Below are 25,588 nucleotides of genomic sequence, written 5' to 3' on the forward strand. Positions count from 1 at the left end.
TGCAGGTATACAAAATTTAAATACGGATCTGTTATATTCCCACGATTTCTCAACTATTTGTCATAAAGTGAAAATCTGATCCTGACAGCCTCTATTTGGACTGAATCCAGCTTGTTCTTCACCTAGCTTTCGTTCTACAATCCTTTTCAACTGGTTTTCAAGTATACTTGCATAAATCTTACCAGGAACACTCAAGTAGAGAAATACCTCTGTAATTCTCACATTGTTTTATTTTTTATTTTTTTTTTGTACGAGTACGATGATAGCTCTACTCCAATCATCTGGAATTCGTCCCTCTGTCCAGGTCTTCTGAGCTATGCAGTGCAGCCACTGCAAGACTTTTATACCTGCATACTTGAGCATTTGTGGTCAAATATCTGCTCCTGCTGCATTTCCATATTTCTGGCTTTTTTTGGATATGTATTCTTGCATACCCGTTGAGTGTTTTTTTACTGCTGTGCTGTCACTGCACGTTTCACTTAGCAATTTTTCGAAGTAATTACTCCATACTTCAAGGATATCTTTTTCTCAAGTTTTCATTTCACCTTTATCATCTCTAATTCCTTTTACAGCACTCTTTTCTCCATTTCTGAGCTTTTTTCAACAGCCTCCAGAATATTTTGCGCCCACCTCATATTTATTTTCTATGTTCTTGTTAAAGTCTTCCCATGACTTTTGTTTAGCTAGTTTTACACAGTATTTAGCTTTCTTACACTTGTCTCTGTATTCTCTAAGAGCACAGGCTGACTTATTTGCCAGGAACTTTCAATATGTATTCTTCTTTTTCTTCACTATCTCTTTAACTTCCAGTGTCCACCACTAATTTTTCTATCCTTGCAGACAACCTCATCACATGTCTCTCTGGCTGAATAAATGTTTTCTTCAGGGCTTGCCACTGAATCTCCAAGGTTTGGTTCATGTTTTCAAACTCTCATTTTTTCTTGAATAGTGTTTGTGTATTTTAGTCTACAGTTCATATCTGAGAGCTGCTCAACTTTTATTCGCATTAAAATCACAGTACCACTTCCAAATTTCATTAGTTGGGGTTACATACTCTGCTAAGAGACGCTCACCAAGTATCTGCTGCCACACACACACCCATCTGCTCAGTAGAGATGCAATGTGATTCGTCACTCCATTACACAGCCTTCCAATCTTCCACATCCCATGGTACATGCTCTTTGCAATACTCAAGACAATACATGTTGGGTTGAGTAATGTGGAGCTCGCATATTCCAGTCCTACCATAAAAACCCATATTTTAAGCCTCAGTTCTGATTTTGTGGAGATTCATGGTCCAGTCAATGTCTGAAACACTGCATTCAATGTTGTTTTAAGGATACTTGTGACATAAGACTGAATGATATATGCACGTAAACACAAAAGTTAAAATAGAACACGGTGTGTTCTATTTTTAACGATCTATTGTTAGTATTCTAGCTTGTATTTTTTTAAAACTGTTCTTGTAATACCACTGAGGATGGTCTGCTATTTCCAGACCGAAATATTTGGTTAATTAAATATCTTTCTTGTGTTTACGTGCATATATCATTCTGCATTCAATGTGTTTTTACATATTGTCCTTCATAGCACCCTATGGTCACATTTGGTGACAGAGTGGTGGGTCATCCATTGCGGTTGACACTCCCTGTGCTTCCATCTTGGTATGGAATCACTGATTGACCTAGAATAGATGAATTTGTGAACAATTTGCTGAACAGATAGGCCAGCAACACGGCATCCTTCCACAACACCTCTTTCAAACTCTGTCAGTTCCCTTCTTGCAGCCATTTCACCTGGACACAGTTGCACTGAGTTGGGATCATCTATTCCTCCAATTCATACTGGCTACAAACACATGACTCGTTATATGGCACAATGCACTTGCTCATGGGGTGTCCATTGATCTTTCCAAGCAGTGTATGAGACTATGTTAATGCCACTCAAAAAATGTTGATACCTATAGCAATGTACTGCAAGTGGTCAACTTCAGGATGCTTCAGGAACGCTACTATAGAAACCAAATGTGAAACTTTTTGAAGTCACCAGAGGCCTCCAATAAGACTGAAATTCATCTCCTACCTAAAGATGTTAACACACATGCATTGTACAGAAGAATCTGAGCCCATGGCCTGCTAGAAGGAGAGCACTATCCACTCATAAACATACTTCCAGCAGGAGTTATATTTTGCTTTCAATGATTTTTTAAAGTTTCATTCAATGCATCAAGGTAATGGTTTTAATTATGGCCAAAACAGACTATGAAATCAGCAAGTCTCTTCTGTGAGAAGAAAAAACTGCTGCTCTATCTGAGACCAATAAATTTACCATTAACTGAAATTCCTAAAATATGTTGGAAACAGTTTCAGTGGCTGGACCACATAGCTAGATCAGATACCTTACCTAAATTAGCACTAGAAAACTTGTACTCTGGTAAAAGACATCAGGGACCACCTTCTTCTTCTTATTGTGCTATCTTCTATCGAAGGTCAGCGACCATCTTGGCGAACAAACTGCGCTCTTGTGCTAATCTGAGCAGTTGTGCATTGCTCTTTCCTGTCCACATCTTGATGTTGTCAAACCATGATATTCTTTTTCTTCCTCTAGTTCCTTTGCCACCAATTCTTCCTATCAAAACAGTTTGTAGAAGTTGGTATTTGCTGTTTTGTCATGATGTGGCCAAGATATGATGTTTTTCGTTTCTTCATCATTTGTACAAGATGTTTAGCTTTGCCAATGGATTTTAAGACATCTTCATTGGTAATTTTTTCTGTCCATGATATCTTTAGCATTCTTCTGTATAGCCACATCTCAAAGGCTTCGATTTTCTTGATGGTTGTCACCTTCAATGTCCATGTTTCAACTCCATAGAGTAGAATAGACCACACGTAGCATTTCAGCATTCGGCATCTGACTTCCATGCTTAGGTCTTTATTGCAGAATAGTGTTCACATTTTCATGAAGGACTGCCGTGCAACTTCAATCCTTGTCTTTATATCTATTTCTGGATCCCACCGTTCATTAAGCCAGCAACCAAGATATTTATATCTTGACACTTGATCAATATTTTTCCCATTGAGTGTCAGTTTCATTGATGAGGCTGGATGTTTGCTGATGATCATGTATTTTGTCTTGTTGATGTTTATAATTATTCCCATTCTTTGGCTTTCTATGTATACTCTGTCAATGAGTTTTTGGAGATCCATAATATTATCTGCAATTAGTACGGTGTCATCTGCATATCGAAGGTTGTTAACAATCTTTCCCTTTATTGTGATTCCCTCTGAACATTCTTCCAATGCTTTTTTAAAGATTACCTCTGCATATGTGTTGAACAGGAGTGGTGAGAGCACACATCCTTGTCTTGCTCCTCTTTTGATGTTAATATCACTGGTGGTGATGTTGTCTAATTGAACGGTAGCTGACTGATTCCAATACAGATTTGTTATAAGCATGTCTTGTTCGTCTAGCCTTATTTGTTGAAGGACTTCTCTATTAAGTTAGTGTGTCTGACTTTGTCGAATGCTTTTTCAAAATCTATGAAACACATAAAGACAGATTTCTGTTTTTCTATGCATTTTTGTATCAATATTTGGGTACAGAAAAGGGCCTCTCTAGTACCAAAACCATTCCGAAAGCCGAATTGCGTGTCACTTAGTTTCTTCACTTTTTCTATAAATACGATTCTGAATTACTTTCAAAAATATTTTTAATGTTTGGCTCATTAGACTAATAAGTCGGAAGTCACCACAGGAATTCGCTTTGGGTTTCTTTGGGACAGTGATAAATGTAGATTTGAGCCAATCTGATGGAAATTCATCATTTTCATATATTTTATTAAATAGTTTTTCAAGAAGTTTGATGTTATCTGGTTCTATTAATTTTAAAAATTCTGTTTGCACACCATCTGGTCCACTGGCTTTTCCTGTTTTACTTGTTTGTATAGCATTCTCTATTTCGCATTTCATGATTGCTGGTCCTTGAATGTTATCTTTTATATTTATAGGCTTCTGTCTAGTATCATTGAAAAGTTCTGTTACATATTTTATCCAAATCTGTGCTTTATTCTCTTCTTCTAGAACTATTTTTCCATTTTCGCCTCTTAGAGACACTATTTGCTTTTTCTTCAGTTTTCCAGAAATTTCGTTGATTTTCTTATACAGATTGAAATTATCATGTTTCTTCTGAAGCAGTTCAATTTCAGTACATAAATTTTTCATCCAATTTTCCTTGGCTTCTTTTATTTTTTTCTTGGTGATGCTATGTGTTTCTGTATACCTGGCAAGGTCTTTGTTTTTGTACATTCTTCTTGTATCAATAAGAGAAAGAATCTCACCTGTCATCCATTCCTGTTGTTTTATATTATTCACATAACCTACTTCTTCAATACTTGTTGTTATGATGGCATTCTTTAAGCTATTCCAAAGAGATTCCACACTTTTATTTTCTTCTATGTTAATCTGTTGTAATCGCAGGTTAAGCTGTGTCTTGGCACTTTTATTTATGTTTGGGTCTTTCAGTTTTTCTACATCAATTTTCTTTTTCTTCTTTTGTGATTTTTTAGCTGATTTTAATCTAAGACGTACTTCTGCAACTATGGGATTGTGGTCTGATGAGATATCTGCTCCAGGATAAGTCTTTGCACTCTTTATACTACTGTGGAATCTTTTATTTATCAGTATATAATCAATATGATTTCTGACAATGTTATGTTGGTTATCTTGAGGCGATTTCCAAGTGTACAGTCTTCTGGGTGGAAGTTTAAACCAGGTATTTGATATTGTTAGATCTTCTTCCTGACAGAACTGGACTAGGTGATCTCCTCCGTCGTTTCTGGTGCCTAAGCCATGTTTGCCAACAATTTCTCCATCACCCCTAAAAAAGGGACCACCTAAAATTGCCTAAATAGATATTAGAAAGTGGACTAATTCTCCTTTCTTCACTTTAAGGAGACACCGATACAGAAACATCCGGAGAGAGTATATTAGGGCTGTCACCTTTATAGTGCCCCACTGGTCTACATAAACTATGGGTAAAAAAGAAGAAATTGTTATTTTAAAAAGGTTTCCTTCAGCCAGATAAGATCAAAACCTCAGTTTAACTGGGGTGGGGATGGAGGGGGGGGGGGATACTGTCATTCATGCAATACTGAAACAACTGAGGTCACTTCAGTTTTTTAGCAATTTATATATATGTGTGTGTGTGTCACTCTCACATGAGAGGCTACAAAATGCATAAGTATTAGTCAAGAGAAAACTAATCAATCCATATTCTTTTTGAAGAGTTGGATGCAGTCTCCATGGAATACTTCATGGGGAAGTACATTCCAGGGAACAGAGATAAATGAAAGATGAATGACAGTAGCAAATTGGTGGATTAGTAATTCAATTTTAAATGGATATTAAGCAACCTGTTGCTCATGTATGCTTAGCAAAAATGGAATGACATGTTAGTTTTCTGAACAATCCCATGGCAATCTATAGAAAAGACAATGCAGAAATTGTTTATCAAACAGCAGCCATGAAGAGGGACAAAGAGCCCTCATCTGGATATCATCAGAAATTTGAATCAGAAGAATTTTTTGGTGCACCAATCTGGATGTAACTGCCATATTCCAACAAAGGGAAGATTTGGGATTTGTACATAGTAGTGGGACAGGTGAAAGTAATGTCTTGAGTTAAAAAAGATGCAAAGTTTTTGGAAGCCAAAGATGATACAGAAATGGTGGAGAGATCTGGTGTAAGTGTTGAGCTGAGTATGATAAAAAATTAAGAATTACTAAGGCCTTTTCTGATAAGACAAAAGAAAAGTAAATTGTCATGGAAGCATTGAAGGTCAACTAAGTTGCCAATCATCCCACTGAAAAATTGTTTGGAGATTATCATTTATGCCACTGGTTGAAGATCATGAAATTATAGCTACTTGATACCAAACCCTATCACATGCCTTGAAAATATGAAATGTAACAGTACAGGTTTCTCAAAGGAGAGTTTCTGTGAATCTTGACTGGAAGAATTCATATTGGTGATCACTCATTAGCTGACTATTCTCAGAGTGCTGAAGTTGATATTAATGATCTTCTCCATTTTAAGGCAACAGTGAGAGAATAGTAAACAGGTCCATAATTTGATAGCAGACACTTCTCTTTCTTTTTTTGAAATAGCAGAAGATGGGGACCAGAAGCCTTTTTGGTATCCATATTGTTCACAATTCTTCTGATGTCTTCCTGGTATGTCACAAGAAACATACAGACAATATTCAATGCGAGAGTTGAATGAAAAGCATGATAATGATAAAGCTAATGATATCAGCTTTATCATTAGATGCTGCTGCTGCAATGGTCCTACCTGAGTAAAAGAGGAAGAAACATGGACAACAGAATTTGCATCAAACAACCTTTGCAAGGAACCAGAAGGCAAGTGTGCAAGATGAAATTTTCTACATTTTACTCTTTCAAAGTTATACTCAGCTCTGTTAATAGTTTTGGAAAACCATGGCTAGTATACTCGGCAGGAATTCTGAGGATTAAGGAATTAAGGACCTGACTTCAACATAGATATCTGTAACATGATCATAAATATCTAGATCTACAAAGCATGAAAGGTAGGAATAAAAGTCTCTGAGTTCTTCTAAATGGGAAGATCTCCAAGACCACCTACAAGAGAGCCCACATGTTGTAGTAGAAACTTTCGATTGTTGTAGAAAAAAAAGTTTGGGAATGACAGAGAGGAGGGCATTTCACTAGAGATGATGAAACTTATGTGAGATTATGATTTGCATTTACAAAAGGAGAGGTCACCTTACTCACTCTCCTGGAAGGAAAAACAGTTAAGAAAAGATATAATGTCAGGCAAGGGAAAAGGATTGTCAGGTACTCTGTTTAGCAGTTTAACAATTTGCTTTAGGTTGTTGCTTAGAGCATATACTTTCAGCTTGATCAGCAGAATTGGAAAAAGAGAGCCAACTGGAGTTTTGGCATTAAAGTCGCTAAGGATGATGATTTCACTGTTAAGGTAGTTGGATTGGAGAAAATCAAGTTTTGAGCATAACAAATCAAAGAGGTTAGAACGGTTTTCAGAATTGGAGGAGCAGCTGATGAATGATATAATGAAAGAAGGAAATAATATACCATAGAAGATGAAAAACGGAGGAGATTCAAAATTGAGCATCCTCTGAAAGAAATACCAGACTGCACTTAGCAGAAGGAATCATACCAAGTGTAGTTTGACTATGGCTGTTGTAGCAGCATTTTTGGTTTTATCAAAAACAAGAAATCAGTTTTGGATGTCTATAGGTGATGGCACATCATTTAAGTTGGTGCTTATGCTATAAATGTTGAAGTAGATGTGGAAGAGATATTTTGTAATTTTTTTTGAAGGTTTGTTTTTTATTTTTACTAAATCTACATACTACTACAATGAGACATGACAGTAAACACTATCAATTTGAGTTTACTGTCATGTTACCATTTCTGAAAACATGCAATCTCCACTGCATTTTATTTTGGGAAGAGCTTGATAGTCCCTTCCAATACCACTAATCGACATCCTCTTACAGACAATATAGCAGGACAGAAAACAGAATTATGCACCAAGTGAGTGTAGAGAAAATACTTTACTATATACCCTTTAAGGTATTACCCATGCTGTATGTTTGAAGATTGAAAAAGAAGAAGAAGAACAGAAGCATAAATATTGGTTTGCTTAAACAACGTATACACTGTAAGGCATATTCCTGTGTAAAATACTTTTTATAATAATGCATGAAATATTGAAAATCTCGTTTTTATAGAAAAAAAAATCCTGAAAAAAAATGAAGTGAAAATTCACATAGTGTTTGTATATATCCACTTATGCAATACTAAGCTTAAATTTAATTATCATTGTGATTTATCTGAAAACTCCAGGAAGTCAAAAAATCATCAAGAGAGGCCATAAATCACTCACTCCAGATATCTCTTCACCAACTCATTTACACTGGATACACTCATTCACTGCTCTATGAGGAAAAAAACTAGCTCTCACCCTTTTCTCACTGCATAAATTTAACTTCCTCTTGTACTATCCTCACATTCCATAATGAAAATTTTCATCAGTTGATAACCTTTAATGCTCTTTCAAATGTTTATAGATTGCTATCATATCATCCCTCTTTCTCATGTTTACTAATATCTGCGGACCACATAATCTCGATCTGTCCTCATAATATACATTATATAATCTTTGCACCCTTTCCACAGCTTCTTCATCCCACTGAACCCAGGAGATTAAATCTGTGCACAGTAGTCCAGGCATAGTCATATCAAGGGCTTGTAAAGAGACAATTGTCATGTTAGAAGTTTAATGGAGTATTGACAGCACTAAGCGAGGATTAAAAACTATTTTAATGCTTCTATATTTCATCTGTCACTGAGACATCTTCAGAGAGTACAACTAACACTTGTAACACAATACTCAATGAAAGATATGGCTAAAAATAGTTTTTAATTCTTTCTTAGTGCTGTCAATACTCCATTAAACCCCCAACATGATGTCCTTCTTTCTGAGCAATAAATACAAAATGTTATATTCAGGCAATGACAATCAAGGAAAAGAAGGAGTAGCCATAGTATTCAACACAAAATACAAGGCTAATAATTCTTGAATGGCAGTCAGTCTCAAGTAGAGTAATGTGGGCAAATATGAGAATGGGGAACTGAACAATGAGACTTATTTGTGCCTATGGTCCCACAGAAGGTTCTACTAAGGTAGAAGTGGAGGAATTTTTTGATGCTTTAGAAAAAGCAACTGACACAATGAAAAAGGAAAAGTTGGTTCTTGTTGGGGATCTAAATAGCAGGGTAGGAAATGATTGTGAGACATACAAAAATATTTTGGGAAAATTTGGAGAAAAGAGCAAAGCTAATAATAATGGCAAATATCTGTTGGATTTCTGCTCAGGACATGGACTGGTTATTACTAACACTATGTTCCAACATAAAAATGTGCACAAATTCACATGGAGAAAAGAGGCTAGGAATATGAAAAGTCTCATTGACTATGTTATTGTTGATAGTGATGTTTTCTCCCTGGTGCAGGACAGCAGAGTGTACAGAGGATTTGAAATTGGAAGTGATCACTATTTAGTCTTGAGCAGGATAAAATTGAATTTCATATTGAAAAGAATAACATGTAAGAAAGTTTTAAAGCAAATAAAAGTTGAGCAGCTCTCAGATGTGAACTGTAGACTAAAATACACAAAGATTATTGAAGAAAAAATGAAAGAGTCGGTATGCAATAAATAACGGAAAAAACTCACGTAGAAAGATTATTTATTAGTATAATTTTCGCCTGTGTGTCACAGGCATCCTCAGTACATTAAGCTCAAAATTAAACACTAACTGACAATTCCAAAAAGCGCCACCTAAGTAGCTGGTGTAAGATAACTGAAAAGGTCAATAACTTTCCTAAAAAAAAAAAAAATTAATACAATAAAAAGTTAGGAAAAATTAGCTGATTTGTAAAGTACTATCTCCCATAAAGGGGACAGACATAAGCCATCTGTCCCCTTTATGGGAGATAGTACTTTACAAATCAGCTAATTTTTCCTAACTTTTTATTGTATTAATTTTTTTTTTTTTAGGAAAGTTATTGACCTTTTCAGTTATCTTACACCAGCTACTTAGGTGGCGCTTTTTGGAATTGTCAGTTAGTGTTTAATTTTGAGCTTAATGTACTGAGGATGCCTGTGACACACAGGCGAAAATTATACTAATAAATAATCTTTCTATGTGAGTTTTTCCGTTATTTATTGTGTACCGATATGTCTACTCACGGTTTACCTCTTTTAAAACTTATAAAATGAAAGAGTTTGAGAACAGGAATCAAACCTTGGAGATTCAGTGGCCAGCCTTGAAGAAAGCCCTGATTGATTCAGCTAGAGAGGCATGTGGTGAAGTTGTCTGCAAGGATAGAAAAAGTAGAACTCCATGGTGGACACAGGAAATTAAAGAGGCAGTGAAGGAAAAGAAGAAAGCATATCAAATGTACCTGGCAAATAAGTCAGCTTGTGCTCTTAGAGAATAGAGACAAATGCAAGAATGCTAAACACTGTGTAAAACTAGCTAAACAAAAGTCATGGGAGGACTTTGGCAAGAATATAGAAAATAAATATCAAGAAGGTGGCAAAATATTCTGGAGGTTGTTGAAGAAGCTTAGGAATGGAGGAAAGAGTGCTGTAAAAGGAGTTAGAGATGATAAAAGTGATGAAAATGGAAGAAAAAGATATCCTTGAAGTATGGAGTAATTACTTTGAAAAACTGCTAAATGAAACAAGCAGTGATGATAGCACAGTGGTAAAAAACACTGACCAGCATGCAGTCAGGAATACATATCCATACTTGAAGTAGAGAACGCCATCAAAGGCTTAAAATGTGGAAAGGCAGTAGGAGTAGATGATATTTGACCAGAAATGCAGAAGTATGTTAGTATAAAAGTCTTACAGTGGCTGCACTGCATAGTTCAGAAAGCCTGGACAGAGGGACGAATTCCCGATGATTGGAGTAGAGCTCTCATAGTACCCATATATAAAAAGGAAAATAGAACTGAATGTGAGAATTACAGAGGTATTTCCCTACTAAGTGTTCCTGGCATGATCTATGCAAGTATACTTGAGAAACGATTGAGAAGAATTGTGGAAGAAAAGCTGGGTGAAGAACAAGCTGGATTCAGGCCAAATAGAGGCTGTCAGGGTCAGATCTTCAATTTACAACAAATAGTCGAGAAAGCATGGGAATATAACAAAGATCTGTATTTAATTTTTGTCGATTTGGAAAAGGCATATGACAAGATGCAAAGAGAGAAGCTATTCAATATACTACAGTTATATTGTGTCAATAGGGCATTATATCAAACAATACTTAGTCTTTATTTTAGTTGTAAATCAGCAGTTAGAATTGAAGTACAGGAAGATGGTTTAATGTTAAATCTGGTGTGAGACACGGATGTACATTATCCCCTCTGTTATTCATTATCTATATGGATCACATAATGAAGGAAAGTGGTATTAAACATGATATCAGAATTGGAGATGTTAATGTCAGCTCTTTGCTTTATGCGGATGATGTTATACTTCTAAATAAATCCGCTACAAATACGTTAAATTGTGAATGAAGCTATGTTATGTAATTTATTATTTTTCATTCACATTTAACATTGCTTATTAAATATTAATCATGGTTTATATAAAATTGTTTATTATTTTTTAATTAAGAATTACTAATTAAATATTTACTCAAAATCTGACCTGCTATTAACTTATAAAATAATATGTTTAGAATTTTGTGTAACTAAATATATATGGTGTAACGTAAAGTGTTAATTTATATTTAACTGTATACGTAATCAAAAAGTTAAAGAAGTAGCTTAAATATTCTGTTGTTTTTATTTGTGAAATATTTAATGTTATGTAATCACTCATGAATAATAATAGACCATACATTACATTAGCGAAATGTTTACATGCAGTCTGTTGTCATGGAGACGCACGCGTAAACAACCACGAGTAGAGTAGAGCGTGGCGTTCGAACGTAAGGTGGAAGTGAAGGTCATATATAGATAAGGAGAGAGAAGAATTATTATTAAGAAGGAGGAGAGAGTTTTGCGGAACCAAGATTATATAATCCTCAGGGCAGAAATTTATGAGTATAGTGTTCGGAAGTGAACCTATAAGAAGTGAAACATAAAGTTTAATGTTATAAGCGAAATCTGCTGTTGTTATGAAGGAAGGTTGATGCCGTAATCAGATAAAAGGAAACTGGACAGTCAATGCGAAAATTCTGATTAGTTCTAGTTAATCTGGATTACGATTAAATTCTATGTTGCCCTAGGAAGAGGTTATATTGATTACTTGGAGAAAAGTGAACAGGAAAAGATATTAATACCTAATTACTGTTGTTTGGAATAGTGAAGTGCGACTTACAATAATACAGTTTAAACTATGGAGAATATTTGTTATGTGTGTTCCGCTGATGTTAATTAAGTTAATTCATAAGTGCTCTCTCAATAATTTGATGTATTGAAGAATTTGTCTGGTCAGAGTAGTTGTATAAGTTTCTCTATTCTAGCATTAACTGTAATATACCTCCGATGCTCAAGGTCCGGGAATATATTTGCTTGGAATATAGCTTACGTAGTTTATTGCCTGCTGTGAATATAAACATTGAGCTGATAGATTTGTGAAGACTGAATAAAATGTGAAATTGTTATATTAACTTGAGAGAAGAAGATTTGTGTTTTTGGGACTGTGAATAGTATATTAAAGTTAGAACATTGAATTAGCATCAGTGACCTAAGAAGAAGTGTTAAGTTAATTGTATAGTTCCATTTTAAAATAGAGTTCTTGTATTTGTTAACCATATCATATATTAAATGTTTTATTTTGTTGATCTAAATATTGTGTTTGCCTGAATTCCTTATTATTGCACCGTTCATAAATATTCGAATCTTGCGGGAACCCCAAGTAAAAATGATAATAGATGATTCGGCCTAATGAGATGACTGCTAACTTAATTTAGAACTGATCCTACTATTTATATAGACTAATCTAAGAATAGGGTGGCGCAGTATAAATATAAATTTCCCTACTTTTGGATCGGTGATCATTTCGTAATTAGTTGTATTATTCATAAAAGTGACTTAAAACTAGATAGATTTAGAACACGACAGAAAGGAGTCGTCACGACAAGCTCTTTGCTTTATGCGAATGATGTTATACTTCTAAATAAATCCGCTACAAGTCTGCAAGATTCTCTGACTAAATTGAATAACTGTTGTAATAGATATGGTATGAAGGTCAGCAATAAAAAGACAAAGACAATGAAAATAGGCAGAATCATTGAAAATGTCAACTGTGTTGTGAATGGAGAACCTGTGGAACAGATAAAACATTTCAGCTACTTAGGCACGATTTTTAGTGAAGATGGTAAATTAAATATAGAAATAGACAACAGAATCAGCAAAGCTGGTATGGTGGGAAATCAATTGAATAATTTCATGGAATAAGAGAGAAATTAGTCGGAACACTAAATTAGCTATATACAAGACAGTGTTCAAACCAGTTTTAACTTATGGATCTGAGAGCTGGGTCAGAAGTAAAACACTTGACCAAAGATTAGAGACTGCAGGTATGAGATTCCTGAGAAAGATTAGCGGCATGAACAGATGGCAACGATGGCATTATCATATTAAAAACGAGGATATTAGGAAAGAAACATTGTCAGCATCCAGGAATGCGTTATCAGAGCTAATCTCAGGTGGTATGGTCACTTAAACAGAATGGGTAAAGAAAGATTAGCAAAACAAGTGTTCTCTGCCAGGTTTCAGCAAAACGACCAAGAGGAAGACCAAGAAATAGGTGGATTGATAATGCTTTTTCTACTTCAAGTATGGATATGTATTCCTGACTGCATGCCGGTCAGTGTTTTTTACCACTGTGCTATCATCACTGCTTGTTTCATTTAGCAGTTTTTCAAAGTAATTACTCCATACTTCAAGGATATCTTTTTCTTCCATTTTGTACAAAGTGCCTTAGACAATAGAAATATAAGATCTGATAATGTTGGAGTCTTGACAAGTAACAGACTGATTTGGAGGAAAATTGTAGATAGGAAGTTAGTAATGATGTAATTTTTTTCATGTAGTACTATCATATCCTGTACATGTCTTGAGGGTACATGGCAGGAATTTGATGATGATGGTCCAAGGACTGATCGCTGGGGTAAACCACTAGTCGCCTTAAATCTGGTAGATTCACATCCACCCTATATCACTTTCTGAATCTCCAGTTTATGTAACAGTCTTTCATGTGGTATCCTATCATGACTTTAATAAAGTCTCACAGTATTATGGCATGTCAACCATAACATTATTATAAAACTTGAGCACACTGCTAAAGCATGAATTCTCTTTAGTTAACCCATGCTGTTCTTTGCAAAGTATAGCTTGTCTGTCAATTCATTTCTTACCTGCTTCTCTAAAATCTTCACTCCAGAGTGAAAATTTTAGAGAAGTAGGTACGTAAACCACTCCAGAAATACCGATAGGTCAGTAATTAGATAGATCAGATTTTGTACCACCTTTGTAAAATGCAGTGTTTCTCAACGTGGGGCATATGCCCTACGGGGGGGGGGGGATTTGAATATTTTGGGGGAAATTAGAAAATGCACATGTACATATTTATATTATACTTTTTCAGAACTTGGCTGACTATTATGCTAGGGGGGGGGGGCATCAAAATCTTTGAGACATTGAGGTGGGGCATGATCCAAAAAACGTTGAGAAACACTGGTATAATGGAACTATCATACATTTTTTCCATTTTTGTGAGATCTTTCCTGAGCTGAGACTCAAGTTATATACACACAACAAGAGTCAAGCCATTTCGGTTGAATTGACAGCCATTCTTTTAATGCATGTGGTAATATCCTATTTCGCCCTAATGCTGAAGTGATATCCAGGTTATGCAACAGCTCTTGAACCTCATTCTTATGCACTTTGATCTCTTCATCTAGTGTGGTGGCAGTATTGAGCACCAGGTTACAACTCTTAGCAAAGTGATCACTCATTTGAACTATCTCATCTGCTTCTGACAGAAGGATACCAATCTTGTGGACTGTTTTTAACCTGCACAGCCAGTTTCTTTTTGTACACTGCTTTAACTTTTCATATAACTTTTTCTATCCTGCACTTTACATATTTCATACTCTTTCTTGCTTAGTCTAACGATATCTCTCCCACACTATCTCCTAATGGAATGCTTGCTAATTTAAGGTTGTACATCCATTTCACTCTAATCCTGTTTGTTCTTCGAACTCTAGGAGCACATTACGATATTACCTCGTTTAAGTAATTTTTCAAAGCTCCCCATGCAGTAACTAATACCATTGGACTAGAGATGGCATTCTCCTGAGTTTGTCATAATTTCCAGCTTAGTAATTTAATATGTAACTTGTCCTAATTGAAATATCCATATATCTTATATGAATATATTCATATAAAATATTCACATTAATATATGAGACCTCCTTCTAATGCTATGATCAAATCTAACACTTTGATCTTAAGTTCCTTCTTTCCCATGTTGAGGAGAAAGTTGTCTTTCAACAGCTTAATAAATTCTTTCATTCTGGCAGGTTGGATTTGAATGGATTTGATGTGAGTCAGAGAAACTACTGATGCAAAGAGGACAAATGATGTGAGCAAGAGAGAGCAGAGAAGTAAGAGTAACAAGAGATCAGGAGAGTGGAAATGGCAAGACTGAAGTTACTGTAAATGAGAATAGTAGTACTGTAAGTAATAATGATAGAACAAGGATGCAAGATGGACAGGGAAACAGGAGAATTCATGGTGGACAGTATAAGGAGAGTGGATGTTGGAAATAGTAGTGAATGCATGTATGGGGATGGTCAGCATGAGAATGGGATGACCTGGGATGTAGTTGAGTTTGAAGAAATAAGTTAAATAATGATAAAGGCCTTGGGAATGGTTAGGTGTGGGGGAAATCACAACCTACAAGTGTCATGGGCAGGACCAGTTATACACCTAAAAGTGAACTGCTCTGTTTATTTACAAATACCAGGAGCATCAAAAATAAGGGAGATGAAATGGTTTCATTGATTGAGTTTACTCACTCAAAAATTGTTGGAATAAGCAAAACATGGTTGGATAAGGACGACATCCTGGGGAATAGAAATGGAAGAGTATGTGCTTTCCATAAGAATAGAAATGAATGTGTGTGGAGAGAGGGTGCTGCTGATGATAGAAGGCAAATTATGTCCATGAAAAGTGGAGACACAAGATGTAAATAGCAGCAACGGTTTTGAGTCAGTATGGTGTGAAGTGGAGGTTGAGGGGAAGATATTTAGTAGGATGCCACTATAGACCAAGGAATGTGGAGAGTGGTGATGAAGAAATGTATAAGCAATTTGGGTTAGTGAACAAGGGAAGAATGATCATTATGAGTGATTTTAATGATGACAGTATAGATTGGAATGAAGAGATAATATTTGGGAATAAGGAAAATAAATTTGAGTTCTTGAGAGACAACTATCTCAGGCAGAATGTAAAGGAGGACACACGAGAATAAAGCTTTAGATCTGATCGTTTCATCAGAGGAGGTGAATGTGTGGTTTCGCACTTCCCTCCAATTGGTGAGAGCGATCATGAAGTGATCACCTGGGTTGACTAGCCATATGAAGACGTCTGTGAGGAAAAGGATATATGTGGAATTACAAGGCTGGTTATTATAAAAAGCTTAGGAGACAGATTGGAGCTATAGCATGAAATGAGATGTTAAGGAGGGAGATAAACGCTTACTTCGGAACTGACCAAAAGATATTCAACAACAATGTGCGAATGCGTTTTGAAGGTCAAAAGATTCAAATGAAGTAGGTGTCAAATGGAAGTAAAAAAAAAAAGGATTAAGCATGAACTTTGGAAGAAGAAGTTACTGTGAAGGCACAAGATGAATAATGGCAGCAATCAATTGCAAGAGGGGTATAAAGAGCAGACCAAGAAGGTGACTCAGTTGGTAAGAGAACAGCAAAACTATAGTATGAGCAGAAATTGGCAAAATAGACCAAGAAATCCCTACAGAGTTTTTCAGATATGTGGCAAGTAGAAGGAAAAATGATTATGGTAAGATGATGTTAATGCATGAAAATTGTAGAATGGAAACTGCTGCAGAAGAGATAGTTCAGATATTCAGTAAACAATTTATAAGGGGGGTTTCATCCTTATCAAGGTGAAATCATGAGTAGAGGACATAGGAGAAGATGGCTTAATTGTGAGCAAGCAGGAGGTATGTGAGGAAATAAATAAGCCTGATGTCAATAAGGCAATATTATTTGATGACATATCATCATGTGCATTAAGGGCATGTTCCAGGGAATTAGCATTGGCATGCCTATTTAATACAACAGCATAGGTTCCTAGAGGAAAGAAAGTAAAATTATTCCACTGCATAAAGCTGGTGAGAGGGCTGTGGCTACAAATTATAGGCCAATCTGTATATGGAGTTATTTAAGGTACTGGAGAGATTGGCAAGAACCAGGATACAGAAATGGGTTGATAACAGTAGTAGTCATCTCTGTGGTTGTCAGCATGTCTTGGTCAAGGAAGATGCATATACAGCGTTATACTTAGATTATGCAAAAGCTTTTGATTGCCACACAACAAGCCATTAAATAAACTAAAAGAAATGGGATTGGATAACAGACTAGTGAGCTGGATTATTAACTGGCTGTCAGATAGGTATCAAAGTTGTTTATGGAGGGGGTTGAAGTGGCCCACATGGGTCAGTATTGGGAGCCACTGTTGTTCAATTTGCACATTATGATATTGGGATGAGTTTAACTGGTGATATGGAGCTGTTTCCAGATGATGGGATGCAAAATTTAGGAGAGCAATGCAGTCAAGCAGATGTTATGGCCTTACAGGACTCAAATAGCTTGTATAAATGGGCAGGTAACTGGAACTGTTAGTTCAATGTTGCAAATTGTAAGATTTTGAAATCTGGTAAGCAAAGTATACGGGATGCAAAGTATACACTTGGTGGGGTAACTTTAAAGGAGGTAGAAGAGATGAGAAATCTGGGAGTGGTAGTGGACAAGGACATGAAATTAAGTGGCCACATTGTACAAGTTGTGAAGTCATCACATTGGATAATGGCAATGATTCAGAGGAGCCCAATGTGCAGACATAGAGATCCCATTGTATAAGGCCTTGAATCATCTCTGAAGTATGAAGGCAGATTGAAAGAATGTAAGTTGCAAACCTTGGTGAATAGGAGGAGGGAGAGGAGGTAAAGATTGTGACATATAAGTTAGGGATTGATATGGAAGAAATTTTTCATAGAATGGGAGAGGAGGATAGAACAAAAGCCCATTACTTGAAACTTTATAAGGAGGGTGTGAGCAGAGAACCGAGTAGGTTCTTTGAATGGAGAGTGGTTGGTGACTAGAATGCATTGCGAATATAGAGACAATCAGTTTAAGACACAGTCGGATGAGCTTTTTGTGTGTGTGACACTGTGTACTTCCCACGATGAGCCTCTGACTCCATAGAGGTTAGATGTTAATAATAATTCTTATCATGAGTCATCCACAAATAAATTATTTTTCATTCTTATCATTAAGTAAATCAGGATAATTTGGTAATGCAATTTAATCATCCCTAGCAGCTGAATGACCAGGTCTGGAGCAAACACCCCTATCTCATTGTGATAGTCTCAACTTCACACCAGTTAGCACAAAAATAATACTAATTCTACTATTCATTATTAGACACACATTCACAAGAATAAAGATTAACGATTTTTAGTATTTTGCCATAAAATCACTGACCATCATCAGTGCCTCAGCATAATCACAAGAAGCTAGAACAAAGAAAGTTAATACTGATGGGCTGTTAATTTCTTGGCCAAAATATTTGCTATAAAAATTCTTATTTATTCTAGTTAATATATGTGTTTAATAATGTTTACTATAAGTGCTATTAAAAACTTATTCAAATACTAATTCTAGTATTTTTGTGTAACTTTTTATGTTAGTTACATCTCACAAAATTGCAAAAATTATTTCCACAAATGTCATTTTCTTTTTAAATAATTTAAATGTCTATGATACCCAGAACGGCCAGTTACATTTCTAGTCTGTATCTTGCCCAAAAAAACTATGCCAAGTTTTTTATGCTTTCTTAAAAATGTTTTAGGTTTTTAGCCTTTTCAGAAAATATTGTAGAATATTTCTTCATCCACCTTTCCAATATTAGCCTATCATCTTATTACAGCTAAGTTATTTGGCTTCTGAAATTAGTTTTGACAGAATACAGTATTCACTGATGCAGAGGATGTTTATAAATGTGTATGTGTTCACAAACAAGATTACAGGTTTTAGAATTTACTACTTAAATTATTAGAAATTATTACTTAAGTTGTTTAGCCAAAACATAAGAGACTGAAAAAAAAAATAAATAAATAAATAAAACGGTTGCAATATGGATCTCAGTTATGAAACCACCAGTTCTGGTAGCAATAAATTGTTTCCTGCATAACTACTGCTCAATTATCTGAAGAAACCAATTTATTGGTTAGATAACTGAAAGGCTGATGAAATGAGATTCACTGGACATCCACAGATGCCATATGGTCACTTCAATGCTCAGTGATGTACCACACCAGACCTTGCCATGTAGTCCTGTTGTATGCTTTTCTGGAGGCTTCAACTCTCTGAAGATCAATCAGTCACTCCACATACACACACACCATCCATCCATCTCATTCAGGGTCAACCCCCTTCCTCTTTTTCCAGGTACTTTACCTATTACTGTTGGGAGAAATCCTCCTTCCATCCTTTCAATGTGTACAAAATATTTGGACTTTCTTCTCTCAATATCCTTAAGGAGCCTTGAAGTTCTACTGATCTTTTCTAACACCCATTCATTTATACTCCTTTCAATATATGATATCCTCAACAGCCTTCTGTAGCACTATATCTCAAAAGCAGCTCTCCGTTTCTTATCTGACTTCATTTTTACATTGATAAGTCGCTGTTGGAAAATCCTCAGCTTTATTCCTATAGAGATAGATCCATCCTTCCAGATTTTAGACAGGGCTCTAACTGTTGTGTTAGTCATTCCTAATCGTCTGACGTTTTCTGAACAGCAATTCTTCACATTAATAATGGATCCCAGGTACTCAAACTTGCTGACTTCTTCAATTCTTTCACAATTAGGTACACTTGTTTTTCAGAAGCTTCCCTGTTTGTATTTCAACTGAGAACCATAATCTTTGTCTTGCTAGGATTGAGTTGAAGCCCTCTGTTATTACTGATCTCGTTAACTTTATCAAGAATTTGTCCTAGTTCTTCCTTGTCATTACAGAGGAGTACAGTATCATCAGCATACCTCAGATTATTGAATTACTGATCAATCTACCAAGTATCCTTATTCCTGTCTTGAGCTTATCTAATGGTTCATGCATGATGTCCTCTGCATATATACTAAACAAGTGAGGAGAAAGTAAATATCCATTTCTAACTCCTTTTCCAACTTGAAGCCAATCAGTCAATCCAACACCTGTTCTTACCGTAGCTTCCTGTTTCCTGTACAAGTTGGCTATCAACTTGATAGTATGTTGAGGAATACCCATTCTTTTGATTACTTTCCACAGTTTCACATGCTAACACAGTCAAAAGCTTTAGAGTAGTCTAAGAAAGAAACACATTACCAGGGAGAGTCTAAATTATTTATATTTTTCTATGATCTATCTAAAGTCAAAGAATCTGATCTCTGATGCCCTTACCTTTCCTAAAACCTGCTTGTTCCTCAGGCATTTCTCCCTCAATCCTATTTAGCATGATCTTCAATAAAATTTTGCTTCCATGAGATATTAAACTAATAGTTCTATAGTTCTTGCAAACCTTCATATCTCTCTTCCTATGTGGTGGTATGAAAACTGACTTCCTCCAGTCTTTAGGCCATGATCATGTCTCCCATACCCTTGTAATCAATCTATGAAATACTCTTATCCCCCCCCCCGCCCATCCTGTGGCCTTAATTAACTCTTATGGGATTCCATCTGCACCTGGGGCATTATTGCTGTTAAGCTGCTTTTTCAACTTCATGCCTAAGTGAGAGAGGTTTGAAATTGGAATTTTCCTGGTGAGAGGGCCTCCTCCAAATTTTCTTTATTCACTCTATTGTATAGTTCCTCACAGTATTCTTTTCAGCTGTTTTTTTTTTCCAATTCTTCTGTTAGTAATGCTCCATTCCTGTCTTTGATACATTCAATTTGGCCTTAAACTTGTGCTTTAGATCATGAACTAAATAAAACATCCTTTTATAATTGTTCCTCCTCATTTAGAACTATCTCTTCACATTTATTAGTATAGAACTTTTCCTTGTTCTACTTGATGGCTCTTCTGATTTCTCTGTGTAATCCCTTATATTCTTCAGTCCCTGTGTCTCTCTGTTTTTCTCCACCGCGTTCTTTTAATTAGTTCCCATGTTGAATCTGATATCCATGGGTCTCTTAGTCTTCTTATTGGGCCTGAGATACTACTTGGCTGTATCCTGTATTATCACCTTGACTACTACCCAAAGCATTTCAGATGAGTCCTCATTCGTCTTCAAAAAAAATCATCCAGCCGAGTCGATGTTTCTTCTTTGAATCCACCAGGAAAGAAGTGAAATGAGAGAGTACTATTATTTGGTGTTATATCAGAAGTTGGTTGATATGCAAACTGACTAAAGGGTTGGTTAATTCAATGTTTGATTATATGAAAGTTAAATAACTGAGAATCATTGTGATTGTACTTTTGGATTGTTTAATATAAATAGTACTAATAAAGAAAAAGCCTAAGTGCTTTTTCTTTATTCTGAAGTTCAGTTTTGGCATCCTCTATTCTGCACTCAATGTAGATTATTATTAGCACCATACCTCCAACAAAGAAATTAGACTTGTAGTGCCCATAGCTGCACAAAACTGAAATAAGAAAGTCCATTTTTTGTATATTCTATGACCAGAGAAAATATAACATACAGTATTAGTAATGTGAACCGATGCCCTTCTTTCTTGTGACTCTGATCAATATTAATTTTATAAATATTAAATATTGAAAGCCAGATTTATTATACGTTAGCTTCCACTAATTTAATTTCAAGGGTTTCTATACTAATGATGTTGAGGTTTCAAAAGAATGTATTCCCAAAAATATTTAATGAAAAAAATAAATTCAGTGTTTATAGATTTCCGTAAAGGTGTCCATAGTTTTAAAAACTGTCATTTTTTAACTAAGAAACCTATTTTTAATGGATGATCATAATCAATCGAAAAAAGGGCACATATAAAAGACCTCGGAAACAAAAAAATAATAAAAATAAATAAATAAAAAAAAGGGGGGGGTGAATTTTTTTTTTTTTATAAGAGAAGGGAATACCGGTTACACAAGGAGTAGAAACAAAACAATACAACTTTTACATTTTCCAATATCATGTACAAACAATAAACATCGCGGTCTATTGATTTCCAAATATTATCAAATATCAATGAATACTTTGCTCTTGCCAAATGTAGTATCTACACAACTTACTTTCTTGAAACCTAAACTTTGGCGCCATGTCCGAAGACGCTCTTATACACAAGTCTAGAAAAGTTCCACCACCTTTAATATTCAGTTCACACAGTTTTCTAATAAAACATAAAGATTACGCCTGATATCACGTAGCCCAAAAATAGCCAAAGCGGTATTTATTTATTTATAATATCTATAGAGGTAAAGATTATTATTAAGAAATAGCAATTTTTAAATTCAACTAACTGAACAAGGAATTTACGAAATCTGTTCACCTCGGAATGTATCTGCATTCAAGAAATTTCCACTCAGTTAAAACCGGTAGCATCTTAAATTCATTAACAAAGTATTCATGAATAACTCAATTCATTTAATAACCATTTATTGAAGATCATTCTAAATAGTAAGATCATAGAAAAATATAAATGATTTAGACTCTCCCTGGTAATGTGTTTCTTTCTTAGACTACTCTAAAGCTTTTGACTGTGTTCATGTGAAACTGTGGAAAGTAATGAAAAGAATGGGTATTCCTCAACATACTATCAAGTTGATAGCCAACTTGTACATGAAGCAAGAAGCCACGGTAAGAACAGGTGTTGGATTGACTGATTGGCTTCAAGTTGGAAAAGGAGTTAGGAATGGATATTTACTTTCTCCTCACTTGTTTAGTATATGCAGAGGACATCATGCATGAACCATTAGATAAGCTCAAGACAGGAATAAGGATACTTGGTAGATTGATCAGTAATTCAATAATCTGAGGTATGCTGATGATACTGTACTCCTCTGTAATGACAAGGAAGAACTAGGACAAATTCTTGATAAAGTTAACGAGATCAGTAATAACAGAGGGCTTCAACTCAATCCTAGCAAGACAAAGATTATGGTTCTCAATTGAAGTACAAACAGAGAAGCTTCTGAAAAACAAGTGTATCTAATTGTGAAAGAATTGGAGAAGTCAGCAAGTTTGAGTACCTGAGATCCATTATTGATGTGAAGAATTGCTGTTCAGAAGACGTCTGAAGATTAGGAATGACTAACACAACAGTTAGAGCCCTGTCTAAAATCTGGAAGGATGGATCTATCTCTATAGGAATAAAGCTGAGGATTTTCCAACAGCGACTTATCAATGTAAAAATGAAGTCAGATAAGAAAAGGAGAGCTGCTTTTGAGATATAGTGCTACAGAAGGCTATTGGGGATATCATATATTGAAAGGAGTATAAATGAATGGGTGTTAGAAAAGATCAGTAGAACTTCAAGGCTCCTTAAGGATATTGAGAGAAGAAAGTCCAAATATTTTGTACACATTGAAAGGATGGAAGGAGGATTTCTCCCAACAGTAATAGGTAAAGTAACTGCAAAAAGGGGAAGGGGTTGACCCTGATAAGAAAAGGAGAGCTGCTTTTGAGATGTAGTGTTACAAAAGGCTGTTGGGGATATCATATATTGAAAGGAGTATAAATGATTGGGTGTTAGAAAAGATCAGTAGAACTTCAAGGCTCCTTAAGGATATTGAGAAAAGAAAGGATGAAAGGAGGATCGAAAGTATGAAAGGAGGATTTCTCCCAACAGTAATAGGTAAAGTACCTGGAAAAAGAGGAAGGGGTTGACCCTGAATGAGATGGATGGATGGATGGATGGATGGATGGATGGTGTGTGTGTGTGTGTGTGTGTGTGTGTGTGTGTGTGTGTGTGTAGAGTGACTGATCTTCAGAGAGTTGAAGACCGAGCATCAGAGTGACCATATGGCATCTGTGGATGACCGATAAACATGTGATGAGATGATTTTTTCACCATTAGAAAGCATAAATGTACAATTCACGTCTTAGTTCAGGACACCCATACGCAACTTAAAAAATAATTTCTTGCTTTCTTATTCAATTTCTTTCCACCAACCCCCTTTACATATATAAAAATTTCATCAATATTATTTCCATGTTATCTGTTCAACAACTGAAATATTTCCATTGTATATCTCCTACTTTCCTATCAAGCTACAGCAATTAATATACATTTAATTTATCTTCATATTGAAGACTATCAGGTAGAGATATTATCTTCTACCCCTTACCGAAAACGAACTTCATCACTTAAATTGATTTCATGTTATTGAGCAGAATATTGCAAATATTCGTAAATACCTATAAATGCATGGGTATGAATTCGCTTTACAAGCTTAATATCGCCACTTCGGAATTTTTGCTCACAGATCTGATATCCTGGATTCTCTGGAGATGAGGAGATTGTGGAGACAATAAATAGAGGGATAAATATTATTGTGTCTGATCTATATAATGTTGACAATAAGGATGAAATGAATGTTTATGGATTAGAAAGTTAGTTGATAAGATGAAAAGCGACGATATGATAGAAACATTCAAGTATAAGACTAACATAGAAGATGTTTTTCAATTCACGGAATGAAGTAGAAAATGAGATGTTGCTTCTGAAAACTATAATAGTGTGATGAAAAAGGATGTGAAAAAAAGGTTGATGAATGTATAGAACTGGTTTCCACAGGCGGTTGTGAGTGTTTGTTGGGGAATAAGTGTATCATACGTATTGGATGAATGATCGTCAGTATACAAATCCCAAAATAATAACACAATATATTATTGTCTGAATAGTGTGCGTTCTTCGATCGATTTTCTTAATTAAAAACGGGATATAGTGGGTGTTAATATAAAATGGGATTAAACACTGAATTTCAGGAGGAAAAACCTGCTTTTATTATTATTATTATTATTAAGAGAGACCTGCAGGGAGTTACAGACTCATCGAGGGAGGCCACATACTACACACAAGCTATCATACTTATTCTTGAATTAATTCACACTGCTGGCACTCATAAAATCCAATGGCAATCCATTCCAATCATGTACCACCCACTGAGAGAAAAATCTAGCAATCACACCTTCTTGGCGGCCTTCATTTTCAGCTTCCAAGGATGCTCTCTTGTCCTTTCCCCACCCTCCATAAATTGAAAAATTTCATCAATTGAAATAATGTATGAACTTTTCAGAAGTTTTTAGGTCTCAGTCATATCACCCTCTCTTTCTCCTGTTTGCTAGTGTCTGCAGTCTACAAATTCTCAATCTGTCTTCATAATCAGTATTCCACAATCCTGATATCATACTCTCCTTTGTATTCTCTCAATTATATCAGAATCACAAAGGAAACCAGGAGATCAGACCTGCACACAATAGTCCAAGTGTGGTCTTATCAATGCCATGTAAAGAGGGCAAAATAACATCCTTATCTTTACAACCGTTCGTTTCAGCATTCTTTTCATAATTATCTTTTCAGTTGTATTTGCAATCTTTGCCACATGACCCCTAAACTTTAACTTCCTATCTATTAAGATCCTTAGCCTCATCAGTTTCCTCTGGCCTAATCCCACCAATATAATACGACATTGTATATCTAATCATGTCGAAGTGAATGACTTTACATTTACTGACATTGAACTGACACCCAT

General features: G+C 35.4%; 1 protein-coding gene across 3 annotated transcripts in view; it reads right to left on the reverse strand.

The window, feature by feature from the left end:
* The window catches only part of MRG15 (mortality factor 4-like), a 237,530-nt gene extending 215,338 nt beyond the window's left edge, over window positions 1-22,192 (reverse strand). For 2 of the 3 annotated variants that reach the window (XM_090391475.1, XM_090391474.1), the window contains exon 1: window positions 22,127-22,192. Coding sequence is in view for 1 of the 3 variants with exons in the window: in XM_090391476.1 (XP_090247602.1) it covers window positions 22,127-22,154 (28 nt within the window). In the remaining 2 variants the exon portion in view is untranslated. The remainder of the gene's footprint in view (window positions 1-22,126) is intronic. The other variant, XM_090391476.1, reaches the window with a different exon arrangement.
* Between the last annotated feature and the right edge of the window lie 3,396 nt (window positions 22,193-25,588).

Source organism: Typopeltis vanoorti, chromosome 4, assembly GCF_054136105.1.
Source record: "Typopeltis vanoorti isolate ZY-2024b chromosome 4, IOZ_Tvanoo_1.0, whole genome shotgun sequence".
Lineage (NCBI taxonomy): Eukaryota > Metazoa > Arthropoda > Arachnida > Uropygi > Thelyphonidae > Typopeltis > Typopeltis vanoorti.